Here is a 17,433-nt window from a genome sequence, read left to right as displayed (position 1 = left end):
TTCTCCTGGAGACTGTTCCAAAGCTGAGGCCATAGCACCGATCCTGTGGATCCATGACAGATGTCTTATGCTATTTGAAAGCTGGTTTTCCCTGCAGCTTTCAAGATGCATATAGCACAGGTTTTCAGAGCTGGAGGTGGACAATGGTATCTGCTACGCATACCAGCTGAAACTTTTTGAAGCAGGAAGCAAGATAATAATCAGAATATCTTAGTCTTAAGATCTGATATGGAACAGGTTATTTGGTGGTATTGGTATAAAGTAGGGCTGTCAAGTGATTAAAAGAATTAATCACGATTATGCATGTGATTAAAAAGATTAATAGAATACCATTTATTTAAATATTTTTGATGTTTTCTACATTTTCAAATATATTGCTTTAAATTACAACACAGAATATAAAGTATATAGTGCTGACTTTATATTTATTTTTAATGACAAATATTTGCACTGTACAAAACAAAAGAAATAGTATTTTTCAATTCACCTACTACAAGTACTGTAGTTCAGTCTCTTGAAAGTTGAACTTACAAATGTATAATTATGTACACAAATAAACTGCATTCAAAAATAAAACGTAAAACTTTAGAGCCTGCACATCCACTCAATCCTATTCCAGCCAATCGCTCAGACAAACAAGTTTTGTTACAATTTTACAGGAGTTGCTGCTGCCCGTTTCTTGTTTACCACGTCACCTGAAAGTGAGAACAGGCATTCCCATGACACTGTTGTAGACAGTGTCATAAGATATTTACATCCCAGATGTGCTAAAGATTCATATATCCCTTCATGCTTCAAACACTATTTCAGAGGACGTGTAAATGCTGATGATGGGTTCTGCTCGATAACGATCCAAAGTAGTGCGGACTGATGCATGTTCACTTTCCTCATCTGCGTCAGATGCCACCAGCACAGGATTGATTTTCATTTTTAGTGGTTCAAGTTCTGTAGTATGCACATTGGAGTGTTACTCTTTTAAGACTTCAGAAAGCTCCACACCTCATCCTGCTCAAATTTTGAAAGGCACTTCAGATTCTTAAACACTGCGTCGAGTGCTGTAGATATTTTTAGAAATCTCATGTTGGTACCTTCTTTGCATTTTGTCAAATCTGCAATGAAAGTGTTCTTAAAACAAACATGTGCTGTGTTGTCATCTGAGACTGCTATAACATGAAACATATGGCAAAATGTGGATAAAACAGAACAGGAGACATAAAATTCTCCCCAAATGAGTTCAGTCACAAATTTAATTAACACATTTTTTTTTTATGTGTGCATCATCAGCTTGGAAATGTCCTCTGGAATGGTGGCGGAAGCATGAAGGGGCATATGAATGTTTAGCATGTCTGGCACGTAAATACCTTGCAATGCTGACTACAAAAGTGCCATGTGAATGCCTGTTCTCACTTTCCGGTGACATTGTAAATTAAGAATCAGGCAGCATTATCTCCCGTAAATGTAAACAGACTTGTTTGTCTTAGAGATTGGCTGAACAAGAAGTAGGACTGAGTGGACTTGTAGGCTGTAAAGTTTTACATTGTTTTGATTTTGAGTGCAGTTATGTAACAAAAAAGTCTATATTTGTAAGTTATACTCATGATAAAGAGATTGCACTACAGTACTTGTATGAGGTGCATTGAAAAATACTATTTCTTTTGTTTCATTTTTACAGTGCACATATTTGTAATAAAAATAATATAAAGTGAGCACTGTACACGTTGTAGTCCATGTTGTAATATAAATCAATATATTTGAAAAATACCAAAAAATATTTAATATGTTTCAATTGGTATTCTATTGTTTAACAGTGCGATTAATTGCAATTCCTTTTTTAATCGCGATTAATTTTTTTTAATTAATCGTGTGAGTTAACTGTGATGTGATTAATCGACAGCCCTAGTATAAAGCATTTGTTTTAGGCCACAGTGAGGTGAGATATTGAGCCTTAAAATGGTTACTGATCCTTTCTATCTAGCAGTGTTCTCCTGATGCATGACCAGGGCTTAATACAAAATCTAAACATGGGCCAATATAATTTTGATTTTATTTTATATGCTTATTGGAATGACATCGAATTAATGCTAGTACGTAAAGTAACTGTCCAGAAGAAAAATCATTTTCCATTCTTAAATCATGTTATAATATGCTGCACCTAAGAATGATTCTGATTTTAAAAGTCAATTTTACACTACTTCATGCATATGCATAGTCACATTACTTTTGTTGAGCTAAACAGACACTAACTTGCTTTTACATTTTACTGTTGGTCATTCTCTTGGTGAGTCCGATGCTATTAAGTAAGCTTGTTCTTGAAATTAAAAGGATTTCTGGACTTGGTCTCTGAAACACTTACATTTAGAGTGTAACATTTCAGATTCCTGCTATATCATGTTGTTTGATTTCTGTAGATGAAGAAAAACTGGATGAACGAGCCAAGCTGAGTGTTGCTGCAAAGAGACTGCTTTTCAGGGTAAATATCATGTTTTCTCAACAGAAATATTTTTGCAGAAGGGTAACGTCAAAAACTGTAGTGCTACCTTAGTATGCTTACTCTGTAGCCGTATTAGCATTCATATCCCAATGCAGGTCAATGCCCTGTTCTCCCCTTATGAGTGCTAGGCGTATTGTTTACATAGTTCTCAGGACACTGTATGTAATCTGATGTGTGTGTATTTTTATATATATGTGTGTATATATGTATATGTATTTTTATCTCCTGGTACTGGTTGTCATAGTACATCTTACTGCCAATTCAGAGAAGTCCATCCAAAAAAACTTGACACCTGGCGTCAAGGAAAGCCAAACAAACATTTCCTTCAGTAATTTCTTCCTCTGAGTTATTGATACTGACATGTATCTGATCCTAGGAAATGGAAAAATCATTTGAAGGAAAAAATATTCCTAAACCACGGTCAAGAAATTCAGCAGTAGAGAGAAGATTGCGGCGTATGCAGGATAGGTCACGCACCCAACCAGTTACTACCGAAGAGGTGGTCATTGCAGCTACGTAAGTTCCATTTATGTGTTAGCTTTGGCATTAATTCAGAGATTAAATTTCATACATGTGGTGTTTACAGCTTGGTAGTCAGGAAAAAGGTTGTTAGGAACCAACTTCCTTGAGAAACGTATGGGGAGTGGCCACACAGAGATTGTTTGGGGGGATAGGGGTTGCAGAGCAGCATAAAACACATGAACTATAATCTGGCGAAAAGGCTTGAGAAGTAATATATTTGAGGGGAGAAATTAATTACAGCATTGGTTTGTAAGCCAAGTGAAACAGATTTCTGCCTTGAGGAGGAGGACCACACAATGTGTTATGGAGCATATTTGTATTGGAGAAAACCTGCAAACTCAGTAAATCTCACATGTATGTTTTGAAAATAAATTTCTTATCCTCTCTGTTCATGCATCCTGTAACCCCTCTGAAAAATGCAAGAGCAAGCCAGTTGTCAGAAAAGAATACATGCACATACCTAATTACTAGAATTAGGTTTATCTTGTGAGAAACCAGCAAACTCTAGAGAGAGAATTTGTCTTAAGGTTTTAGTTCCTGGCATTATTTTGCAAAAGATCACGGCAGATAACTTGTAGTTGTTAAACATTGCTGTTTTGATATTGTCTTTTCTGTTAACTCTTCATACAATGCTTTTCTTAATGCTTTTTTCTTCTCTCTCCTTGTGAATTTTCCCTCCCTTGGCAATTCCTTTTAAAGTGAACCTACCCCTGCTTCACGTACTATGAATACCCACACTGTAGTGACAAGAATACCTAGTCCCACTGTAGTTAAGAGCACTGTACAACCTACCAGGTACTGGGGGCGGGAAACCTGCATGTTACATGGAGCACAAGGGTCCTGGATAGCAGATGCATCTTATAATCCTTGAATGCCTTATCAGTGTGTCAAACAAGTCAATGACATTTATTTTAAGAATGTTTTAAAGATACATGTAACTTCATTTAGTTTTCTGCATGATAAAACGTTAAATCTTTTTGCTTGTTAAGCATTTGACTTAGGACCTTTCTAACCACGGTTAACTATTTGTTCTAGAGCATACATGTTTCCTATATGGAAGACATGAACTTGCATGTTAAAATCCTAGCAAAACTCCTCCTTGCTGTTTTTTTTTTAAAGTGCATTGTGTCTCTAAAATGAAAATACCAAAGCTAGTGGTGTCTGATTTCACAAGTAGTACATCCCTATTTGTCTTTCTCAATATATATTTTTAGCTTGCAGAATTAATGGAAGGAAAAGAAATTGCACCATCTATAGGTGTAAGCATAAATTCCTGTTTGCTATAATTGCATTTGGAATAATTTTTTGTTGTTATAGATATATACAGCAAGCTGTATTTACAGAATACATTATAGAAAAATAATTAAATATCAAAGCACTTTAGAACTTCGATCTGTAACTAGTTTCAGTGAAATGAGGTATACAGAGACGAGTACAATTATGCCTATATGAACCTATATGCTGTCAATGTTGATCAAATTGCCATTAAAGTACTGCAGTGGACTTCAAAATTACTATACATAATTTCACTCAAAATTACCAAAACAGAATTCTAGAGATTTATATTAGCTCAAATTCTGTGTGCAGAAATTGCAGTCCTATCTAGTTCTAGAAAGGTAACCTATAATCTTCAGTTAAATAAGTATACTTTTTGAAGTGTAAATTGCAACTTTTGTGTTGCCTTTAAACAGGATGTTTTGCCCTGGCCAAATAAATCTATAAAGAAATTAACTCTTAAAAAAAATAAGTCTGCAGTTGTTTAATCAAAATGCGTGATGCCAATGTTTTATACACTGTGTAACCACTTAAGCTGCTGTTTTATATTGGCTGTTATGCTTTGTGTGCAGTTCTCTTGGCTTTATATCAAGTTAAAATATTAAACCATAAACTCCTACAAAGAGATTTTTTAATTAATTTTTAGTTCCACTGTCTCAGTTTACAGGCATCAGCACACCAAAAGACTTTAGCTAAAGAAGAAATCAAAGAAGCAGTCGAGCAAGATCAGTCTGGCGAGCCAGACTCCTCTACCCTAAGCTTAGCAGAAAAGATGGCTTTGTTTAACAAATTGGCTCAACCAGTATCGAAGACCATCTCTACACGGAGCAGAGGGGACATTAGACATAGGAGAATGAATGCTCGTTACCAAACACAGCCCGTCACGCTTGGAGAAGTTGAGCAGGTACTTCCAACTTTAACTTTTCACCATAAAACAGGCTAAGTTCAATTTCAATGTGAGCTTCCTTAACAGTTGTGAGCAGAGGTCAGCTATATACTGACAACAGAGGTCATGGCATGTACTTCTGCTTACAGGAAAAAGCTTGTCAGGAAGCAGGCTCCTCGCACAAGGGAACATCCTGTAAACTCTTAATCTAGTTGTATTTTTTTAACTGGTAATTTAAGAATAGCAGCTCTTTCTGGCCTGAAAATTCATACATTGTTGTCCCTTTCATAGTGCATACAAGAAAAGATGTTCTGTTAGATTGAGCCCATCGTGTCAGAACAATTTTCCAGGCTGAAGTGAAGCAAACTCTGAAGCACAGTGTGCCTAAAAAATTTTTGAGAGCTCTTTGGAGCCCTTGTTTATGCACATTTCTTTATTACTGTTTTCTACACTCCGTTGCAGCCAGTGTGTGTGTGTTCCTCTTACTTGTTGGGACACTATTCTTGGTGGTTTCTGCATTTTTTCTCTATATGGAGATGTTAATAAGATCTCTAAAGGCAGAGTGTTCATCGACTCTGATTACCCCTGCAATGGCAAATTAAACTGTGTACTGGGGTGATTTGTTCAGTGGTGTTTTGTCTGCTCTGCAATGGACACTTTCTGCCTTGGACCTTATACCTGCCACTGAATTGCAGAGGAACTCCCTTTACTGCAGAGGTTTGAGTACAGAATGGCCAAACTGCAGTCCAGGAAGACTAGCAGGAAAGGCAGCAGAAATGTCACCTGCTTAGTATTACCACATTGAGAATGAAATCACTTGAAGGTGTCAGGTTACTCAAGGGTGCATTTCTAGGTATTTTACATCAATTTGAGTTTAAATAAGTTGCTTGTTCTTGATTCTTGGACAGCATGGTGATTGGTAAGAAGTCTACACCCTTTCCTCACTGATCACGCCCCCTTTTCTCACTTCACAAAATGGCCATGTTCACTCATTTATCCACACTTTCACTAACAGCAAAAACTTGAGAGCTTTTAAAACAGGCTGTTAGACTTCCCTGCTGCGTGCTTGAATTCCACTTCCATTCACGTTATATACCCACCATGTGGACACAGCGGCTGACACCTTTGCTTACGGTGATGGTGTGGGAATCTGAGGAATAGAAAATGGGACTGGAGCATGTGGGACGGAAGTCTGTGGTGGCCGTGTATTATATTCTGCAAAACTTTTTGCTTGCTGAATTTGATCTTAAAACAGAGCAACTCTTTAAGCACTGGAGCTGTGATCTTTGGCCTCATCTTTATCCCAGCTAAGGAGGACTAACACATTTACCTGTAATGAAAACATTATGGTGTAAATACCTTTTGAACAGATGAGCCAGTAGTGAACTGTGTAGATGGGGAGACTAGGATTTAGTTGTACTAGGGCAAAACATGCAACAGAGAAGATTGTGCAAAATAAGTGCTGCATATGCATTACTGAAAAAGGAGCTAAAATAAAATCTGCTGCATAAGAGAACCTGATTACAAAGTAGTAAAGATCTATCAATTAAAGCTTAAAGCCCCTTCTTGTTGTTGATCTCCTCAATCTCTATATCTGGTGACTTGCTGCATAGTCTGGCTTTTGGGAACCTGTGAACCTCCTCCTTTCTCTGGCAGTCTCCGAGCAAGTTCAGTGACATCAGCCTTGCTTTCCATTTTGTTTTAATCTAAAATCACCTCACTCGGGGTTCCACTTCTTCTGTGGTGTTATGGAATTTTCACAAGCATTTTGCATTTTTAAAGGCAGTTTCTTCCTTCTGCATGGAGCCAGACAACTCCCTTTGCATACTGTACACTTAATAGGTCTAGTACCGGACCTGAAATGACTAATGTCCCTCATATAAAAGTGACTTGTGTCAACTCCTGTGCAGCTTTATTCTCTTCTGGGCAGAAAAATTAAGCCCTTTTATTTCAGGTTCAAATGGAATGTTTAGTCTCTCAAACAATAGTATAACAAACTAGATGATAGAAAAGATCGAGAACATGCCATGTTATAAACACCAAGTCATGTAACAGTTTTCAGAACAAATTAAGTATTTGCGAGGGGAGGGGAAAGGAGGGTTCAACCTTTATATTACTGAAGATGCAAACACACTGATTTGTAGCACAGGGGACTAACAAAAGACAAACTTTGATGTTCCAAACGTTTTCCAATAATGGTCTCATGTCAGTGTCTTGTGGTCGCTTGCATGGAGAAAGACGTGTGCTTTTTCCTCAATTATGAGGGGAAGAGAAACATCATGCTACTGAAGATGCTAGCATTTTGATCACCTGTGGAGTTGTTTCTTGTTTACATGCTATTATGTATTATGTTCCCAAGCCAAATTGTAAGGACATGATTCATGCCTTCATCATGTGTTTCCACTGTATATTTAGATAGAACCATACACTTGCACAGGCACACGTTCCTTGCCCTTAAGAACTTATAAGCTGCTTATAAACCTGTACTTGTGAATTACTATTCGAGCTTCATTTAGGTCACACATTTTTCAGTAATGGTTTTATTATGTATAGGTACAAAATGAAAGTGGAAAAATTACTCCCTTATCACCTACTGTTGTAACATCAGTGTCAACTATGGCATCTGTGATTTCTCCAATGTATGCTGGGGAGCTCCGTGAGAAGTCAACAGTTGGTGAAAGTGTAAGTGCTACCAGTAAACCAGATTTGAGAGTCCACTCTTCAGTAGAAAATGCAGACACTTCAGTAAAAGGCATACTGAAATCAGAACATTGGCAGCCTTCAGTGGAAGTAATTGAAAGCAAACGAGCATCGAGGGAGCATGAAGAGAGAGAGACAAACAGATTCTTATCATATGAAGATAATGATGTCAAAAAGTACAGCTCTTTTGAAGAAGTAACCACACATCCTGTTCTTGGTAAAACAGAGGACTACCACAAAGAGACAAAATACACTTTCCCAAGAAAGAGCAGTATGGAATTGTTTACCCAGCAAGGACTTTTACAGCCTGCGGAACAGAAGGAATTTGTTTCTGATACTGTCCTGCTGGGTAAACAGGAAGTCAAAGAAGGACTGTTCTTGGAGGAAAAGATGGAGTTGGAGAGTGTCTTGAAAAGCAAGACCTTGCTGAGAGGTACAGTAAATAGTTGCTTTCATTGTGGATGTCTGACATAACCTGGAGCTTTTTCTAGCCTCCTAGTGTGATCATTTACCAAATTAGAAAATTAGTTGTTTGTCTTTAAGTCTTTTTAAAAAAAAGTGATGAACAAATCTTGTGGAGTTTGAGGCTTTGGCAACCATCTGGGTTTCTTTAGTTTCAGCACCACTAGCACCCCTTTTTCTTTTAAAACTCATTGGTCTTCCAAGGTGATTTCAGTAATCAAATAAGGCTTTCTCTTAGTGAGGAAAAAATAGTGCTTTGTATCAGAGGTAAAGCCCCCCGTCCCACCCCCAGCAAACAACTAAGCAATCCCAAATTGGTGACTTATGTTCAATATCTGTCCATACAGTAGAACTTCAGCATTATGAAGACCTTGGGAATGAAGGTCGTTCCTAACTCTGAAATGTTCGTAACTCTGAACAAAACGTTATGATTGTTCTTTCAAAAGTTTACAACTGAGCACAGAGTTAATACAGCTTTGAAACTGTACTATGCAGAAGAAAAATGTTGCTTTTTAACTATCTTAATTTAAATGAAACAAGGACAGAAACAGTTTACCACCTTGACAAATCTTTTTTTAAACTTTTCCTTTACATATGCAAAGTACAATATGCAAACATAACTTATTTTCCTAACATTTTCTCTTGCCCCTCTCCTCTTCTCTTCAAAGTGATATGTAAAACCAGTCGTATTCAAAGTAGTAGAACTTTTAAACTGATGATGTTTGTGTGGATTCAGTATTAGATAAAATAAGTTCATCTGTCCCTACTTAAATGGCTTCTTGGCATATGATCAATGCAATCAATAACACTCTAGTAATTACACAAACTCTGCCTATATTATTGTGTTTGAATTGTAGGAGATTTTTAGATTAAATTGATTTGCTTCTGTTTATTAATAGGGAAAATGTGGCCTCTGCATTGTTAATGTATTGTCTTCTCTCTGAATTTGTTCTTTAACTTCAGTATAAATGAAGCTCATCTCCGAAAACGAAAATGCCGAAAAGGCCTCTTAACTATTCACACCCAGCATGCATTCTGTACAGTTAATTTCCCAGACTGTATCGGGAAGAGAGAGCACTAGAGTAGGAGTTTCTTTGTACCTCAGAGCTATAGTGTGCCTGTCAAGTTTTCAAAAAGAAAAGGAAATAATCCATATCATCCTAACGGATGGTTCTTCAGTATTGGATTTTCCCATTGTACATGTTTATAAAGAGATTTTTTCCCCCAAGCTATTTTGTTGATGCATTCTTTTGTAAAACCCCTTTCTTACAGATGTCCTAATATGCACTTTCACTCCACATCCACTTTCCTGCAATTCATTTTCTCTCCCCTTTCCTGTTCCCTCTGCCTCCGTACCATTGCCTCTTCCAGTTACACTTCTCCCTCCACTTCCTTGGTTTTCTCTCTTCCTTTCCCATCATGGTCCCTTCTCTCTCCTCCCATTTTTTCTCTTGCTATGGAAGCTGGAGCAGGAGTTCTGCTTTCTTCAAAGGAAGGGGACCTTACAGCCCTTTTTAGTCAGTGCAAGGTTGAGATTTTATAGTGAGCACCCTACCCCTCGGGTAATGGTTCTTTCTGAATTCTTAATTCTAGTAAAATAATTTAGCTAGAAAATTCTTGTCAGTTAAGGTAGTGTGTGATCTGAATGTTAAATAGCAAATCGGCTGGTTACTGGTTAATAATGTAAGAAATGTTTGGTTACAGCAGTAAGTGCTAATTCTGCACTTCTCAATATGCAGGCCATGTTGAGCCTACTTCTGAACTTGGCACGACGGCAACACAGGCAGTAACGGTGGTATCCTATAGACAGCAGGAGGCTTCTGAACAACTAGAGGGGAAATTCTATAAGAACCCTTGTGAGCTGTTTGCTGCTGAAGACAACAAAACAGAAACAACTGAGGACACCCTGGACGCACCCAGCAAAACACTGTCAATTAAAGAACGGTAATTAGGTTTCTCTCTTTGAAGTGATCTCTGCATATACTCCTTTATAAAGTCATGGTGTACACAAGATCATTTATTTGGAATTGTTTTTTAAAAGCTACATATGTGCTAATGACCAGATTCTTTACTTGTCAAACAACTAAAAGTGAAAACATGCAGCTCATCTGTCTGACACTAGACTTGTAAAGCAGACAATGGTGAATCCCAGTTACCACAGAGAGAACATGGTAATCTAATTTTAAAAGTGCCAACTGAGTGACAAGAAGTAATTAAGGAAGCAAGTATCAGAGGGGTAGCCGTGTTAGTCTGGATCTGTAAAAGCAGCAAAGAATCCTGTGGCACCTTATAGACTAACAGGCGTTTTGGAGCATGAGCATTCGTGGGTGAATACCCACTTCTTCAGATGCATGTGGTGGAAATATCCAGGGGCAGGTATATATATGCTAGCAAGCAAGCTAGAGATAACGAGGTCAGTTCAATCAGGGAGGATCCAATCAGTTGACTGCTAGAACAGGGCCTCATCCTCCCTGATTGAACTGACCTCGTTATCTCTAGCTTGCTTGCTAGCATATATATACCTGCCCCTGGATATTTCCACCACATGCATCTGAAGAAGTGGGTATTCACCCACGAAAGCTCATGCTCCAAAACGTCTGTTAGTCTATAAGGTGCCACAGGATTCTTTGCTGCTTTTAAGGAAGCAAGTAACTCTAAATGCATATTTTAGGTATCTTTTGTGCTAGTGTATTTAATGAATTTTCTCAGGTTCTACTTTTACTTGCAACACAATTACAGTAGAAAATTATGACTATTTTGTACTGTATAGTAATCATGTGCTTTTTGATCTGGAGCAATCTGTTTTAATAAGCAGAGTATTAAGAATTTAGCAGTAGAATCTCTGTGTAAAAAGCCTTGGTCTTTCCTTTAGAAATGTGTACGTGGCTTCAGACTGTTCATTTTAATTTACGAAACTGCTGTGTGGGATAAATTCAAGCATCTGTGTGGAAATAGGAGTGTTTATAAGCTCTTTGTCAAAACCCAATGATATTGTATTGAAATAAAACATAAGGACTGTCCTAAATAAATAGGTATATCTCCATTAATTTATAATTTATCTCCTAGAACTGAAAGGGACCCTGAAGGGTCATTGAGTCCAGCCCCCTGCCTTCACTAGCAGGACCAAGTACTAATTTTGCCCTAGATCCCTAGGTGACCCCCTCAAGAATTGAACTCACAACCGTGAGTTTAGTAGGTCAATGCTCAAACCACTGAGCTATCCCTCCCCGCTCTCCTTCTCCTAAGTCTGTACAGCACCTAGCATGATGTCCTTGACTACATCTCCTAGGTGCTGTGGTCATACAGATAATAATGTGGACCCTCAAGTCTGGACACCCAAGTCAAGGTTTTCAGAAACAGGAGCCTAAAGTTTGGTTCCTAAATGCATTTTCAGGCACCTAAATATGTGGCATAGTTTTCTCCTTCAGTGGAAATTATTCCTCTCTCGATGCAGTTATTTTCAGACTTTTTCCTGCCTTCCCTGCATAGTTGGAAGGCAAGTTTGATGTGGGGGGTAACAGTAATCACTTCATTTTAAAAACCAACAAGCCACTACATTTTATGGTTCAAATTAGACAATAAAAGTTTAAACCGCTGAACTTGCTGTAACATGATCAGGGATCAGGAGCCCTCTGTTTTCTTCATTTGTAACAGCATGTCCTTCATGTGAAGGATCTGTAAAGCCAAACTTACTTAGTGCATGCTGAAGGAAGGGAGCCCGGGGGAAGGCAAGTCCTGGCACCTGCATAAGCACAACTGATTGCATATTTTTAATGTCCCATAAAATCCTTACTTTCTGAAAGCTACAAACTTCACGTTAATGTACTTTTGGTGAGCTATGGTAGAAATCTGGGATTTTTCCATATTTTCCCCTCCTTTTTACTTCTCACTGTCCCCTAGTGTCTTCAGAGATCCCCCATATAGCTGCCCTTCCAGTAGAATAGAGCTAGACCCTATACCCTCCAGTGACAGTCAGCACCTCTTCATACTTCAGCCAGAGGTGGTTGCTCACAAGTAAATATAGTAGTTGCGAAAGCTTCTGCTGGTTTGAAAGAAAACTGGTTCTGCTGGTGTTCTCTATTTTAAAGGGCTTGTCCACACTTAACAGAGGATCCACACACAGTGATCAATGCATCAGCAGTTGATTTAGCGGGGCTAGTGAAAACCTGCTAAATCGACCACAGATCGCTCTCCAGTCAACTCCTGTACTCCACTGGATGGAGAGTGGTAAGGGGAGTTGACGGGAGAGCGTCTCCCGTTGACATCGCGAAGTGTGGACCCTCGTGGTAAGTAGAGCTATGCTATGTTGACTTGAGTTATGCTATTTACGTAACTCAAATTGCGTAGCTTAGATTGACTTTTCCCTGTAGTGTAGACAAGGCCTAAGGAATATCTCTGAGTTGAATCTTTTAAAGCCGGACAAACTTAAATGCAACTGCTGAAATCTGACTAGTTACTATTGCTTACATGCGACTGTGAAAGCACTAAGATACATATGAAACACTCCCTATTTCCTCTGTGCTTACCTTGAAACTTCCAGTGTCTTAGGCCAGGTACTGACTGAAAAAACTAGGGAATGGGTGGCTGCTGGACAAACTTGCCTCCTTATTGCATTTCAGAGAACATAAAAATCTCCTTAATATATTGTCAAGTGTAAAATACAAAATGTCCAAAAAACATCTTTGATATTGTCTTCAGGCTTTGGGTTCAATTACATGGCAAGCCAACCTGTGAATCTACAGCACGTCAGTTTGCCACTCACTAATGTCCTGTGTAAACACTGCTGCAGCACAGCGAATGTCCTGAAGTGCAGCATAGTGCCCTGCTGTACTAAGCTGCACTGTGGGAATTTCACTGCACCGCAGCAGTGTCCATAGGGCAAGTTGTTATTCTGTAGATTCACACCTTGGTTTGCCATGCAGTAACTCAACCTGTAGACAAGCCCTGCATATGTGTTTTTTGAGTTTCATGTGCCTAGACTAATAGTAACACATTTAGAGGGCTAGTCAGAGGCTTACCTAAAAATTTCCTGACCAAAACATTCTTGAAATGTTGCAGGCAGCTTTCCTGGGTCATGTTGAAATCGACATGGTTGGCATATTTTTTCCTTCTTAGGCTGGCGCTGTTGAAGAAGAGCGGTGAAGAAAGCTGGAAAAGCAGGCTTAACAAAAAGCAGGAGTATGGGACAGTGTCCATCACTGAGCGTAGCACACAACTGCAAGAAGCTGAGCAGTTGTTCAAGAAGAAGGTAAAGCTTCCTACGATAGGAAAAAGTACTGCACTGGAGATGCATCAAACTAGACAAGCATGTCTAACATTGGCTAATAGCTACAGCCTGCAGGGTTCAGCCATCCTTAACTTGCTTCAGGGTTCGTTTACAAAAAATTCTCTGTCGCAAGAGCTCTGAAATGAGAAGTTGTCTTGTTGACTGTCTGCTGCCTTAGTATTTTCAGCATTGGGCAGAGTGTATTTTCATCAGCAGACTACCAAGAAGTAAATGGGCTTTTAAGATCTTGAGGGAGGTTAAATAATTTCTGAAACATTTGGATTTCACGTGTTCACAAAATCAAGAACAGGTTTCAGCTTAACTATTTAACTTATATGAATATTTCTTGCTATTTAATATGAAATGGTTTTAAGATTTTAAGTTTAGGGATTTTCTAATGAGAAATAACTTTTAAATCTTTGGGTGACCTTTTGTTGTCTTCATGCACAGAAAAGTATTTTCAGTAGTTCTGGTGGAACCAAGTATTAGTTGTTAAAGTGCAAATATTAGAATACCCATGAATTACTTCTCTTTATGAGAACCTTATATATTCCTGGCTGTTAGTGAGTAGCCAGGGCCACCAGTAACCTCCAGACTAGTGGTTGTTTTTTTTGGTCATGCTTATAATATGCTCTTTATCAGTTGGGTCAAGAATCTTTGTCTTATTAGTTAATAATGTTGTTTTTATTAAATAGTCAATGCAGGTACTCAGCCAATAGTAGAATATATGTCCTATTCCCATCAGTATGAAAGTAAGGGTATGTAAGTAAGTATGAAAGTAGCCTATTTTTAAAATATGCAGTGCTTTGCATGGTTGATAAAGCAGACATAATTTGATCTCACAGTGCAACAGTTCAGTCTACAGAATCACCACCTTTAAGGTCACACTAGTAACATCTTCCAGATGAAAGCAACTTAAGAGAATCACCAATGAACTTAAAGTAGCCAAGCTAGTGTAAATCCAAAAAAAACATTCTTGCAGATGGCTCCCCAGCATCTATCAATGAGCATATCATTCCTAGTGCTAGGATTTAGTTCAACGCCAGGCCAAAATAAGTATGAAGTGCCTTGAAGTGTGTTTGGGCCTGGATGTGATCATACTAGCAGCTTGTCCTCAGGAAGAAATGAGTGTTTTGGAGTTGCACAGTATTAGCCTCAAAATAGGCAGGCGCTGTGTTGAAGGTTTATCACTCCCACCGAGCTACTGATGAAGCCTGAGCCTACCTGAATGAAGACACAGTACAAAAATCTGACTTTGTGGCAGTCTTACTTGTACCGCAGCATTTGATAACTCCCAGAACTGTACTGACATCAGTGATGCTGGTGCACAAAGCAATTTAAATGTAAAGCTTCACTAGAAGTAGTTTGTGTTTCTAAAGGTATTATAGATCCGTATAGTACTGTCTGACTCTGTAAAGTTTTGAAATCACTTTTAACCTTACTGTCTTCTGTTAGAATCTACTGTAAATGTTGTTACAAACTGGCCTTGAAGCCAAAATGGCAGTTACAGTAAAACTGTCCCGATTCCGGAAGACCACAAAACAGTACTTCACTCTACAAAACATCTGTGTGTTGGGTATAGCTCGCATTCTCCTTTTTAAAAGTGTGCAGTCTGTCTGTTGTTGGATTTGCAGGAGTACAGGAGTTGTATTGACTGCTAAGCTTTGAACTAGTAAAGAATACAGTCTTTGCTTACTAGAATCTTGTCTCAACAGCAGGGAATAAGTTACGTTCATAGCACTTGCTTGTTCGTATTCAGAATAAGGCATGGATTTTCCAAATGCTACTAATTTGTCCAATTTTACTGATTAACATGCTTGGATGCAGTTTTAAAGAGCATGTGGCACAACTTACTAACCTTGCTTTAGAGGGCTTGATTATTGTCGCATGGTATGTAAACATGTAAGTTGTCAAGTTTGTCAGAAGCCTTTTAAAAAAATAAATCATGCAGGTAGTAAGATTCAAATTCCACAAATTAGAATGGGTGCACTAACTGTGTACAGTCAATCAATTTTAATCAAAATGCTTAAATTATCAATAGGCAGTTAGTTGCCTACAGATCAGATCTTTCCAATACTCCAGAAATTAAGTTTCTTAGAAATGTTCCAGTAGTGTACGTTTAGTTTAAAACTTTGAAGAGACATGCCCTCATGTCCTCAGATGAAAGAATAATATAGAGAAGAAATGATAAAATGGAGAAGCTTGATAAGTTCTGGAAGAGTTACAGTTTACAAGAAGAAAAATAAACATTTTGTAAAATAAACTATCCTAGTGTATTCTGTATATGCTTATATTAGGTTGAAATTTGTTGTGAGGATTTTTAGTTCATGTGTACTGTGGAGCCTATTCATACAATATATAGAGTACCCTGTATACTAGTAGATGATCTGCATAGTTCCCAGCCTGATAAAAAGATGAAGTGCCTTGACATATGGAATCCAAATTATTTAGAGATATAACAGATTGGATTTAGTATGTTGTTGTATCAGTCTATCAGAGTGGGTAACAGGTCATTGATTTTCAGGCGAATGTGGGGTTGTTTCCTATGAAAAATAAAAACACAAATTAAAACCCTTTCTAGCATCAAAAGCACAACATTTTACTGGAATGAAAATTCCTATGTCATAGCCATTTTAAGTGTAAATATACTTAGTGTCCCAGATTAATGTATATTTTTCCGTCAACTATGCTGCAGTAGTTTTAAAAACAGTGAATCAAGTTTGAAATGTGTTTAGTTCCCACAGCAAGTTCCTGCAAACTTATACTGTAATCTGTTACATTGCTAAAAGCATTTGTTTACTGTTGTCATGATTCAGAATTACTCTGAGGATGATGTTTGTAAAACCCTGATGGGGTAAGCCCTTAAAAAAAGCATGTGTGCCTCCAGACAAATAATTTGTCTCTTGTTTTGGTAACAAGATAAAGTTATATATACATAGCATCTACTGGATGTGCATGTACCAGTTCTAATTGTACCTGAAGCACTAGTCACTGAAGTGTGAGTGAGCTGCTCTCTAATGAACTGCACGTTTCCAACGTTCTGTGCAATGTTTCCTGTTTGTTTTAACCTGTAGGAAGAAGGAGGAATTACAGATGATAATACCATGTCTAATCAGCTTTGGGTAAGCCTGACTGTTCTGTTAGGAGTTATTCTAGACTTTGTCTAAAGTAGTGAGTTCGCTTTTGCTGGGTGCTGTGTGTTAGTTTTTCCCTCCAGACATCTTTCCAATTTGTATTCAAGTTTTAGAAAACGTTGCTTCATTTTATCTGGAAGATACTTGGTTCCTTATTCCAGTAAGGGCTGAGGGCACTTCCATTGGAAACATTCATGTTGCGATAGACATGCTTCAGTAATTTAATGGATCATGAAAGCAAAGACCATTAAAAACATCTGAGTGTGAAAAATGTTTCTCCTGTGCGTGCAGCTCAGTTTCACATCAAATTGCTGCGATATTGTCACTAATTTGTTTAATTACTGCATGAAATGGCTGTGGTAAACATGCTGTTATGTGAAACTTTTTCTTGCACTGACTTTTCAGTAGGGAAAATGTTTCTGAAAGATTAGGGTTGGAATTGCAATAAGTAAATTCTTTTTTTTTTTTTTTTTTTTTAAGAAATCGCTTGATTTTTCCTCCATTGTCTGACAAATCATTTCCTTCCCCCTTTTAATTCTCTTGCTGTGCTTTTGCCCCTACCATAGGAACCTGTCTATGCTTCTACTTATTCTCCTGCTATACCTGTTGCCCATAAATTTCATCCTTTTGTACCTATACATCAGGTGAGCAAAAGCTTGCACACTTTTACATGGTTGTTGGAATTCCTGATCACTTA

At 38.0% G+C, this 17,433-nt stretch overlaps 1 protein-coding gene across 27 annotated transcripts in view; it reads left to right on the top strand.

The window, feature by feature from the left end:
- Nucleotides 1–17,433, top strand: part of SVIL (supervillin) — a 149,378-nt gene that overhangs the window by 83,990 nt on the left and 47,955 nt on the right. For 10 of the 27 annotated variants that reach the window (XM_050938955.1, XM_050938971.1, XM_050938960.1 and 7 more), the window contains 9 exons: nt 2,409–2,470; nt 2,868–3,007; nt 3,713–3,808; nt 4,949–5,192; nt 7,728–8,307; nt 10,076–10,280; nt 13,452–13,584; nt 16,677–16,724; nt 17,303–17,380. In XM_050938955.1, coding sequence (XP_050794912.1) covers nt 2,409–2,470; nt 2,868–3,007; nt 3,713–3,808; nt 4,949–5,192; nt 7,728–8,307; nt 10,076–10,280; nt 13,452–13,584; nt 16,677–16,724; nt 17,303–17,380 — 1,586 coding nt within the window. The remainder of the gene's footprint in view (nt 1–2,408; nt 2,471–2,867; nt 3,008–3,712; nt 3,809–4,948; nt 5,193–7,727; nt 8,308–10,075; nt 10,281–13,451; nt 13,585–16,676; nt 16,725–17,302; nt 17,381–17,433) is intronic. The other 17 variants (XM_050938973.1, XM_050938969.1, XM_050938968.1 and 14 more) reach the window with 5 other exon arrangements.

This window comes from Gopherus flavomarginatus, chromosome 2 (genome assembly GCF_025201925.1).
Source record: "Gopherus flavomarginatus isolate rGopFla2 chromosome 2, rGopFla2.mat.asm, whole genome shotgun sequence".
Lineage (NCBI taxonomy): Eukaryota > Metazoa > Chordata > Testudines > Testudinidae > Gopherus > Gopherus flavomarginatus.
This window is presented reverse-complemented; position numbering and strand designations above follow the sequence as displayed.